Below are 11,060 nucleotides of genomic sequence, written 5' to 3'. Positions count from 1 at the left end.
AACTGCCCCCAAAATCCCACCCAAAACCGAGTAGGGGGAAGACAGGATCCCCTCATGCTTTGGCCAGGCCCAGCCGGCTCCCGGCAGGTGGGGCGGGTAGGAGGTGGGGCAGGTAGGAGTCGGGGCTGGCGGAGCCGGGGGTGCCCGGGCTGACGTGGGGGGTGTCCCGGGGTGCTCCTGGCCCGCGGGAAGGGCGCGTGGGGCGCGGGAAATCCCCCGGCGCGCGCGGCGTGCCTTTTGTGTTTGTACACACGGGGCGGGGGCGGGGCCGGGGGCGGGGCCGCTCCTTCCCTCCATTGTGCGCCATTGGCGGGCGGGCGGGCCGGGGGCGGGGCCGGGCGCGAGGCCGGCCCTCCCGGGTCGGCCATCTTTCAATTGTGCTCCGAGCCGCCGCCAGCAGCAGCCGCAGCAGCTCCGGCTCCTCCTGCGCCCGCCCGCTCGCCCGCCCTCCATCCCTCCCTCCTTCCCTCCCGCACGGCAGCCGCGCTCGCCCAGCGGACGGGGTAAGTCTGGCGCCGCGCCCGCCACCCCCCCCCGCGCCCCGACACCCACCCGCCGCCCTCCGCCGACCCTCCCCACAAACTTTTGGGGGGCTCGGGAGGCGGCGGCGGCGGCGGCGCCGGTTCGCCCTCGCCGCACCGCCTTCCCGGCGCAGCCGGAGCGGCTCCCTCCGCCGGCACCCCCGGCCCCTCTTCGCGCGGTCGTTGCCCCCCTCTGCTCCCCTCGCCCCCGCTCCAGACCCCCACCAGCCGCCTCCCCAACCCCTTAGCTGCTTCCTCAGCCCGACATCCCCCGAATCGGGGCTGGGAAGCGGCCGCGAAGAGGAGCCTCTCGCCAGCCCAGGGTAACTCTCCTGCCTTCCTTCCCCTGCTCCCCACAGTTGTTGCTCAGCTTCACCATCTTGTCTCTTTTCTCTGGTCACCGACCATATTTTTTTTCCTATTGCATAAAAAACAATAAAAAGGGAAAGAAATTCGCCGAAGGAACGACCCAAACGCAACGCAATTTTTTGGTTTTCGAGTGCAAACTTTTCCGCTGCCTCCCCGTGCATCTGCACCCGCATGGTTTGGAGTTCCTGGCGATATTTTTGGCGTTATTTTTCGCAGTTTATTTTTTCCTCCTTTGCAAAAGGACTAGGGCTGCATTTCGTGATTGTTTCCATTTTGTTCTGGCTCTGGGAGCTGAGTTTGCCTGTGAGAGGCGCTTGGGAGCGAGGCAGCTCTTGGGGAAGCAGTTACACAGAAAGAGAAAGACGGGCACCCAGAAAACAACCCCCCGAAAAAAAAGTTTGTTGCTTTCTACCACTTTATCCGGCCCCTTTCCTTTTTGCACGGTAAACCCCGGGTTGCCTGCGGTTGCCGGCGGGTCGGGGAGCGCAGGCGGGCGGCGGCGAGCGCCGGGCAGCCCGGGGAGGGCCGGCGGGGGCTGCCGCTCTGCTCTCCCCCACTCCGCAGGTTCGGAGGAGGTATTCCGGCGGGTGGGAGCGGCGGGTCCGTGCCAGCCCCCCGATGTTTGCCGGGCGGTATTTGCAAACATTTGGCAGGTGACGGGCGGCCGGCGGGGGGGAGGCTACAGCCGCCTCTCCGCGCCTGCTACCGCGCGGCTCGCTCGTCTTCAGCCGCCGCCGCCTCGGTATTGAATTCGTGGGCAAAAAAGCTGTATTTTAATATTCTGCGATAGGCAGACGTTTAATTTCTAATTTTTTCCCCTTTTATGGTGCTTTTTTTTTTTTTTTTTTTTTTTTTTTTTTTTTTTTTTTTTTTTTTTTTTTTTTTTTTTTTTTTTTTTTTTTCGCTTGTCTATCAGCGTGCTCGGCGCTCAGGGCTCGCCGGGCAGGGTCGCGCTGCGCAGGACGGGAGGGCAGCGTTCCCGCCCGCCCCGGGGGCAGGTGCCGCGGCGGGCGCACGCTGACCGGGGCGACCACCCCCCCCCTGCGTCGCCCCTCTCCCCACATTCCCCCCGGCAGGTGTAAGGCAGCGACGTCGGCAGGAGCATGGCCCGTACCAAGCAGACCGCCCGCAAGTCCACCGGCGGGAAGGCGCCCCGCAAGCAGCTCGCCACCAAAGCCGCCCGCAAGAGCGCGCCCTCCACTGGCGGGGTGAAGAAGCCGCACCGCTACAGGTAACGCAGCGCCGCGCAGAGGCGGCCGCGGGCCGGTACCGGGAACACCTCCCACCGAATCTCTCCTTCCCCCCATCCCCGCGGGGTCGGCGGGGCGGGGGTCACTTCTCCCCGCCTCCACCGCACTCCCTCCGCGCCCGCTCCCCGGGGCCACCCGCATGCCGGCAAAATAAAAAAAAAAAAAAAAAAAAAAAAAAAAAAAAAAAAAAAAGACAAGCACGGGTCCCCGCCTAGCGCAAAAATAACCAGAAATTCCCAGGGCGGCACCGACCCCCGGCATTTACCATCAACCCCTTTCCGGGCGTTCCGGTACCGGTCCCTAAAAAATCGACAACTCCCCCCTCCGCTCCTTGCGGCGACCGCGGCTTGTATTTTTTTTTTTTTTTAATTTTTATAATTTCGTACTTATGGTTATTTCGAGGCCGCGCCGCCAAGTTTATTGTTACGGGCGCGTACCGCGATCCCCGGCGGGGCCGGCTCCGGCGCGAGGGCCCTGCAGGGCGGCACAGCGGCCGCGAGAGGGCGCCGCGCACCCGCCGACGCGCCGGGAACCCAAAAAAGCGGCGCTCGGGAGGCCGGGCGGGACTCGCCGGCCGAGCTGTCAAAACAGCCTCCTCCGCTCGGGAAGTTCTCCGCTCCTTGCTCGGTGTGGAATGGCGACAGCCGTGCTCCAGCTCGGGGAGGATGGCTTGGGGTTAGGCTGATGTGTTTCGTGGGGAAAACACGGATCGGAAAGGAGTCAGTTTGAAATAGCAGACTTCTTCTAAAAGTCTGAGAGGTGGTCTTAGCAGTGTGTAAAACTATCTGGAGGGAGGGTGTCAAGAGGATGGAGCCAGGCTCTGCTTGGTGGGGCCAAGTAATAGGGCATGAGGTAACGGGCAGAAACTGATGCACTGGAATTTCCACCTGAACATAGGGAAGAACTTTACTGCGGGGGTGACTGAGCACTGGAACAGCTTACCTAGAGAGATTGTGAAGTCTCCTGCCTTGGAGATACTCAAAAGCCATCTGAACACAATCCTGAGAAACCTGCTCAGGAGGGACCCTACTCAAGCAGGGAGGTTGGGCCAGATGACCCACTGTGGTCCCTTCCTACTTGGACTGTTCTGTGATTCTGTCTGTTGCTGTAGGTGTGAGGCAGAATTAATCCATTGGGAAAATGATAATTAAGCTGAAGCAGGAAAATACAAAGTTCTCACAGAAATAAACGTGGTATTAATTTCACAGATGGACTTTGTGTCTGCAAGAGTATGCTGTAAGTCTAAATTTGTTATTCTGACACCAAAACTTAACACAAGGAAATATGCTGGGTACTTTGTACTGATAATATAACACAGAATGTAAATTTTTGTTAGTTCTGTGAATGTTGACAGGAAGAAGAATCAGATTTCCCTTAAAACCGTGCTTGCTGTCAGGCTGATTGCTGTGAGGGTACCTGTGCTACAGCTGAACTCATGGCAGCTTTATCATTTGCCACATCTGCACTGAGCTGTGTTGGTGTCAATCAGCACGTGCTGTCCTCCTCTCAGGGAAATGAGGGCTCAAGGGCTGCCTGACCTGGGGGAACCCTGTTGAGGACAGTGGAGGTTGGCAGAGATTGATGGCGATAAGACAGTGGCCCCTTGCCAGTGAAGTAGTTTCATATTGTAAATGCTTTGACCCTTCTAGGGAAAAAAAAGAATATGGTGCTTAATTTAGTCTGGATGTTGAACTCACATTTTTAAAGTGATGCAGAATATGTTCAAATACTAACTTTTTTTTTTTTTTTTTTAATTATTTAATCTTAAAAGGCCGGGTACTGTGGCTCTGCGTGAAATCAGGCGCTATCAGAAGTCCACTGAACTTTTGATCCGCAAACTTCCCTTCCAACGTCTGGTGCGTGAAATTGCTCAGGACTTCAAGACAGATCTGCGCTTCCAGAGCGCTGCCATCGGTGCTTTGCAGGTGAGCCTCGCCGAGGGGGCTCTCTGGGGGTGGCTCAGGGGGCACGAGTCAGCGCTGGAAGTGCCATCACAACCAGGCGTCCCCCGAAGCCCCCCAGACCTGGGGGCTGGCGGTGCTGGAGGGCTCCGCCTCCCACCCCCATTGGCCAGGCTGTTTCCAGGGTTAGTCTCGGCTCTGCCTGATTGCTGGGCTGCCGCGGTGGGCGGGGCCCCTCCTGGGGCGGGGCTGATCCGGGGTGGGGGAGTTGGCACACCTCAGCCTTGCCTTGCTTGCTTGGAGTGGACCTGGTGATGCCTGTGGATACCATGGGCTGAAATAATGCAGCGACAGGTCAGCAGCTCCTTACAAAGGCTGTAAATGTGTTTGGGGGGGGGGGGGCTGTCTTGGTTTATTTTTAAATAGCCCCCACCCCTCAAGCAGTTAGAACAGGGCACCTTATTAAGACACTTAAGAAAATCTGCTTCCTCCATCCTTGAGCTTCGCTAGAGGCTTTGCCTTTGAAAGCTCTGCAGTCTGAGAGGAAAGCATCGTGTAAAGCTCATTCTGGTGTGTCCTAATGGAGGCCTCGGTGTCCTCAAATGCTCTTTAAAGAAAAGCAGTTTGGTGAGCCACATCTAAACACAGTTAGGGAAATAGGTGCTTTTGTATGATGTAGTTGATGCTAAACACATTTTTTAAAATATATTAATTATATAACTTATTCAGAGTGTACAGAGAGTGAAATGTTGATTGCTCTTTCTGACCCAAATTCCTGAATCTTAGTTAGGGCCCCCTGTAAGACTCATGACTTCTTATCATGGGAATGTTTCCCTCGCATGATAAAAAAACACTCCTGATTAAAGATAGGTCTTTACTGTTCTTTCAGCTGTTGAGAGATTGTTCTAGAACCCATCTGTAATTGTAGACTGTCTGACATACAGGCAAAATGGTCTCTTTCTAGTTAATGACTTCCACTTGATAGAGGGCCAAGACATATGCCATGAGATCCTATAAACTTGAGCACATGCTTAGCTTCAAAAGGTGGCTGTGTGCATTTGCGGAGTTGCTGCTTTTGCTTTTAAGTATTCTGTCTAGCATTTCTTAAATCCTGAGGTTTACCAATGTGCCTTTTTATCTAGAACTGCTTATTAAAATTTGTAGTTAATACATTTTCAGAAGGCGGGTTTGAACATTCCTGCTTTTGCACTAAGGAGTTGTTGGTATAGGAATTGGTCACATTATTCCTAGTGCTTCCTGCTTGCATATTTGCAAAAAAGCTTTCCAAAAACACAAACCCAAAAACTTTTAACCCCTTGGGTACCATGTTACTTGTGCCAGCGTGGCTTTTTGGTGAAGTGTCTTAACTTTTCATGTAGTGATTTAAAAAAGCTTTTTTAGGGCTACTGCATGTGAAATGACTTAGTAATGCTACAGTCCATATCTTCTGTAGTAAATATTTTTCTCTCTTCATGTTAGAAAATCCTATGTTTTTAAACAGGGTCTTTGAACCTAGTAAGTTGATTTTTGCAGTTCAGGGTAGTGAAGTGGTTCACACAATCTGTTGTCTTGCATGCATTCTAGAAAGGGTGACCTCAGCCTCCTTTCCATAAGTGACCCATAACATTCCTGCCTTCTCACAGCTATTTGCTGTGTCCTGGTCTGATACTGGCATGCTAAGATGCTTCCTAGGAGATTGATTCTGTGTCAACCCAAAAATGGGTAAACATTGCTGTGCTGGGCTTAACAGCAGCTAACATAACGTGAGTCAGAATAATTAGGTCCAACTGAGCATCTGTCTGACTTGGAATCCTGTCTGCTGTTGTTCAGTAACAGGGAAAGCATGGTGACCACAGTGTGATTTTCCCAGGATAGAGCTTCTTGCTCTATTCCAGGTGCTGCCCCTCTGAGTCTCACAGATGTGAGGTGAGAACCTCCTGTGACAGTGGGGGCCTGTGCTGTGTCCCCAAATAGACAGGAAGGCAGGAAGAAAGTATAGAAATAGGATAAGTGTCTAATGGTACTTCCTGAACCACCAGAACCAGGACTGCAGTCAGAGAAGTTCCTGAGCTAAAGGAGTTTTCTCCTATTTCTAGTCATTCTCAGTTCATTTTTTCTGCTCGTTTTGACTTTTGAATTAAGCCACCTCTTCAGTATCCTGTGGCCGGAGCTCTGCACCCAAACGGTGTGGTTTGAAGGCATACCTGCTCTTGTTTTGCCCAGCACCTGATGCACAGTAACTCTTACAGCGGTAGAGGCACCAAACAAGTCACTCAAATACTGTAACCCAGCCTTTGAAAAGAGAATTTCCTAAACAAACTAACCTTTTGATAAGATAACCCCTTCCTTATCTTGTGAGAGTCCCATAAGAGTATTGGCTCAGTTGTGTTCTGGCAGATGTCTTTACCAAATGGCAGCAGTGCACTACTTTGACGTAGAATATCATTTGGTGGTTTATAAGAAAATGAAACCTTCTAATCTTGAAAATCTAGAACTTTTGATATTTGTGAGTAATAAAGAGAGAAATCTTAACTTTATGCCATGTGACATCGTACTTTTAATTCTTAATTACGATTTCTTTTTTTCCCAACGCTCAGAGAGTCAAAGTGTTCTTAACTCTTTTCTTCCACTCTAGGAGGCAAGTGAAGCCTACTTGGTTGGCCTGTTTGAAGATACCAACCTGTGTGCTATCCATGCCAAACGTGTCACAATCATGCCAAAAGATATCCAGCTAGCACGCCGCATACGTGGAGAGCGTGCCTAAACTTCACTGAGATGGGTTTGTCATTCTCGAAGCAAAATCTTCTTCCTGTTATTGGTAGTAATGAACATTAGATATTTTTTCCATGGGGTTAAAAGGTACCTTAAGTATATGGTTGCAAGTGGAAAAAGAGGGGACAGAATTGGGTATTGGCAAATTTTCTTTCCATTTTCATTTATGTGTGGATTTTTAATATAAATGAGGGGACATAAAACAATCAAAACGTGGTCAAAAAAAAAAAAAGAATTGTTGAAACTTGTTCACCAAAACGACTTTATAACAACAAAAAAAAAAAATTATAAATAAACCTGTCAAATTTTTCTGGACAATGCCAGCATTTGGATTTTTTTAAACAAGTAAATTTCTTATCAATGGCAACTAAATGGTGTTTGTAGCATTTTTATCATACGGTAGATTCCATCCATTCACTATACTTTTCTAACTGAGTTGTCCTACATGCAAGTACATGTTTTTAATGTTGTCTGTCTTCTGTGCTGTTCCTGTAAGTTTGCTATTAAAATACATTAAATGATGCCTGCTTTTAGTCTTGATTTTTAAATATTACACATGGGTTATATTGGTTAAAAAATACCCAGCCTTCATTTCCCTTTTTGTCTTCAATGCATGGCCTAAATGCTTAGAGCAGATCTGGAAAACACTGGGGATACTATCTGGGCTGAAGTACTGAGGGTTTTTTCAAAGGGTGTAAAATTTCTGTCTGCTCCACATGAAAGCAAATTTGGTGAGTATAGTACCAGGTAGAGTCTGGAGTTGAACTGAGCTCTCTAGCTAAGCTACAGTACTAACAGAAAGCAATTTGTTGCCATTTCGATTCCTTTCTTGCTTAGTGCTGAATTTGGAAGCATTTCTGGTTTTCATGGGGTTTTAGTATGGCATAAGTGGTGAAGTGTAGTGGTTTGGGTTTTCCTAGCATGTTTTGGGGGTTTGAGTTTTATTTTTCTTGGGTGTTTTTTTGTTGGTTTCTTTTTTCTTTTAACCCTTTTGCACTCTGCTGCTTTGTTTCTTGGCTTTTAGGTGTTCATTTTTTGGCTGACTGCCTTTCCATTTTCAGTCACACCCTCTGGCATTTTTGAGAGCTTAGTCTACATGTGATTCGCTTCAGTCTGTACACTCCAAAACCACACTTTTGTACCATTTTTGGTAGTTAAAATTCTTCACAGAAGCAGTACTTAGACAGGATCACACATTTAAAACTTACTGGGTTTTCTATATTCCCCCCCCAATTGTTGATGAAAGTTCATGTGGAGAAATTTACTGCTGAAATCATGTCCTGTGAAAACTTGGTTTTAATTTTTCCCCTGCAACTTGTTTAAGGATTCTGATGGACCAGTCTGGAAATGAGTTTTGTGCTTCACTTCTTGATAGCCCTTGCAGATAATGAAATGAGTTACATAGAAAATATGTAGGTGGTGAACAGATTTCACCTCTATGCTAACACTCCTGCAGAGCTTATTTGCTGCTAACATCTTTCAAGAGGTTTTGAGTGAGCTCTAAACACATGAGTGAATTTGTCTGAAGATTTCCGAAGAGGATTAATAGAGTTATTATTATCTGTTTTGGTATCTTGAACACAGAGCCAAAAATTACAGAATAAATCACATTATTCATAACCTGCTCAGCTTTAGTAATGAATGCTGTCTGCCAGGGTTGTGCAAAGTAAAGTCTATTTAAATGGAGTAGCTTGTCACAGAGAAGACTAATGCTAGACAAAATGTGATCACATCCTTTTGACGCCAAGCACTTCATAGCTATCAACAGAAAATTAGGAAGACTTGTCTTGGAACACCCAGAACAACAGAAATATAAAAGGTCAGCAGTGAAGACTTAGCTGATTTAAGATGTCGCTTCTGTTTACTTGATAACAACCTTGTTAAACTTGCATTTCAACATAATTAACTACTTGTTTTGTCCCATACTTCAGAATTCTGTTTCACCTATCAGTCAACAGTGCTGCAAGCACCTACGTAAAAGAGCAATTAGGATTTTTTGTTGTTGTTGGTTTTGTTTAATAAACTGGAGTTGAAGTATTGATAAGGAATTTAATTTTTTTTTCTCTCATAGGTATGTTAGGAAGTCAAATCTAGAGATTTTGATACCCAAATGAAATACTGAGTTCTTTAAAAAGAGAGAATTGGGTAGAGGAATATCCCAGTTTAACTGACAATGCAGTTAAATTGTTCAAGGCAAAAGAGATCCTAATGGAAGATGAGGTGATCAGGAATCTATGTAGATGAGAACATTTCAGTGTGCAATGATACACCTGCAGCTTAGGGATAAACTCGACCTTTTTGAGAGTTGTACTCCTAGAGATGCCGCATGCATCCTGTTAGTGATTAGCTCTCTGTGTCTATACTGATGCCAAGAAACTTTGGTTTCTAAAACAGTTCACCACCTCTTTTTTCCCTATACCAATTCTGCTGTTTCTTGGGCAATCTGGTTAGAGCTGAGATTTTGAATAGGAGAAACAAGTTGTGGTCATATGGACATAATTCTGTGGAGGATTTTAACTGTACTGGGTGGAGGGACGGATGTGAAGTGACTCCTTGTTAGTAACAATTATATTCAAAAGCTGAACATCTCTTTAAGGCATGTATGTCCACAACTCAATTTCTGAATTATTTTTGTGAACTCTTTTACAATGTGTATGTGATAAGCTGGTTTTTAGGCCTTTGTTTTAGATTTGTATATTAACAGCTGTATTTACTTATTATTTTCTCAAGAGTAAATAGAAAACCTTATTTAAAGTTGGTTGACTTATATTAGCAACACAAAAAGCCAACTTGCTTTTTGTTGAGACAAGCCAAAAATTAATGACAGAGCCAAAAATTAATGCAGCGGGAAATAACTTCAGACACAAGATCAGTCTTGTGTGGCTTTGTCAAATTCAACTGGTAGTTCTTGAGAGCTTGTGTAACAGGGAGCTTAAACCCAGCACTTCAGATTTTGTTTAGAAAAGTAACGTGCTGAATGTAAAGTAACGTGTACCTACGTTTTAAGTGATGCATCTCTGGGCTATGTTCCTTCAGCCCTTTATCCCACATGGCAGTAGCTATTAGGGGATCCTAATCCAGGGGCCAGATTCATTAATGCCTGCTCTGTGACAGGTTGCACCACCTCCTTGAAGCTGGTAATGCCACCTTGATGAGGAAGGAGAGCCAAGTGGAACTGTTTCTCCTGAAGTCCCACTAACAGTCTCTTACACTGGTGAATTTTTGGGATGTGTTTTGTAATTTGGGGTTACTGTCCCAGAACATGCATTCCTGCCCTCTGACTTCCGTAGGATTTTGTGACCACTTGGCTATTTGAATCCACTTTTTGCTATGGCTGGAACCAGTGTGTTTCACACACATATTTCCTGTGCCACTGTTTTTGGTTAATTAGCCAAGTAATGGGACTTCGCATGTTTGCTTGATCTGAAGCAGTAGAGCAGGCAGGAGGGTAGGACTATCCATTTCCCCAGCAGTGTGCAGTTTGGGTTCAGTTTCACACTACAATTAATCCAAACTCATGCCTGTGCTACCATTCCAGTACCAGCTTTTTCTGCCACACGTGTCTCATTTGAGTTTATCTTCTGGAGCTTAATTTTAAATTTAAGCTTTAATGAAGTACAGGCAAGGTTCAGACCTACTATGTTGATGACAGTGTTAACTGTGACTTAGTTTCTTATTCTAACACAGAAACACAACTTCTGTTGGTCTTTGTAAGAGTAAACACTTAAAAATACTTCTTGTATAACTTGGATTTAAAGGCTTGAATTGAGAGAAGGAATTCTACTGTCAGGAAAACTTGGGTTTTTTTTTCCCAGGTGCACATTAGGGGGATACTGGGGGGCTGTTTGCTCAGCTTTTACTTGTCATACTCCCATTTACCATATATAATGAATCATCCTCAGTGATGAGATTTTTTTGGTGCTAAGTGGATGTTAAAGACTTGTTTGTGGCAGGTTTGCCTCTAAGCAGACAAGTGTTTTGCAGAACAGAAAGCCACAGTTTATGTATTTTTTTTTTTTTTTTAATCTGATGAGGCTTTGATCTTCTGACCTGGTGTAGTGGTTTTGAATCTAGGCCTTCCTTGGTGATCAGGTTGTAACCAAGGAACCAAGGTCATGTTCCCAGTATTCCATACAATTTTACGTAAGCAAGAGTATAAATAAGGAGAGAGAGGAAGCTCTCGCTCTCTTTCTTCCGGCGGACCCAAGGTGGAGGTAACTCTACTGTCGCTCTGCCCGGGTGAGGGA

The 11,060-nt window shown here is 47.0% G+C and overlaps 1 protein-coding gene across 1 annotated transcript; it reads left to right on the top strand.

Moving 5' to 3' along the window:
* Positions 1-359: 359 nt before the first annotated feature.
* LOC114073677 (histone H3.3) lies at positions 360-7,335 on the top strand. Its single transcript, XM_027911400.1, has 4 exons — positions 360-503; positions 1,967-2,121; positions 3,912-4,065; positions 6,677-7,335. Exons 2-4 carry the CDS (start codon positions 1,994-1,996, stop codon positions 6,803-6,805), a joined length of 411 nt encoding a protein of 136 aa, XP_027767201.1. The 5' UTR covers positions 360-503; positions 1,967-1,993; the 3' UTR covers positions 6,806-7,335.
* Positions 7,336-11,060: the final 3,725 nt, after the last annotated feature.

This window comes from Empidonax traillii, unplaced genomic scaffold (assembly GCF_003031625.1).
Source record: "Empidonax traillii isolate 1590-97213 ecotype Southwest subspecies unplaced genomic scaffold, ASM303162v1 scaffold31:size1920502, whole genome shotgun sequence".
In the NCBI taxonomy this organism is placed as follows: Eukaryota; Metazoa; Chordata; class Aves; order Passeriformes; family Tyrannidae; genus Empidonax; species Empidonax traillii.
Note: the sequence above shows the minus strand (reverse complement) of the source record. Positions and strands in the feature narration are given on the sequence as shown.

Bases quoted from the DNA above. Each gene is read 5' to 3' on its own strand.
- LOC114073677 (XM_027911400.1), top strand. From the start codon at position 1,994: ATGGCCCGTACCAAGCAGACCGCCCGCAAGTCCACCGGCGGGAAGGCG. The intron at 2,122-3,911 runs GTAACGCAGCGC...TAATCTTAAAAG, and splicing joins AAGAAGCCGCACCGCTACAG to GCCGGGTACTGTGGCTCTGC. The intron at 4,066-6,676 runs GTGAGCCTCGCC...CTTCCACTCTAG, and splicing joins CTGCCATCGGTGCTTTGCAG to GAGGCAAGTGAAGCCTACTT.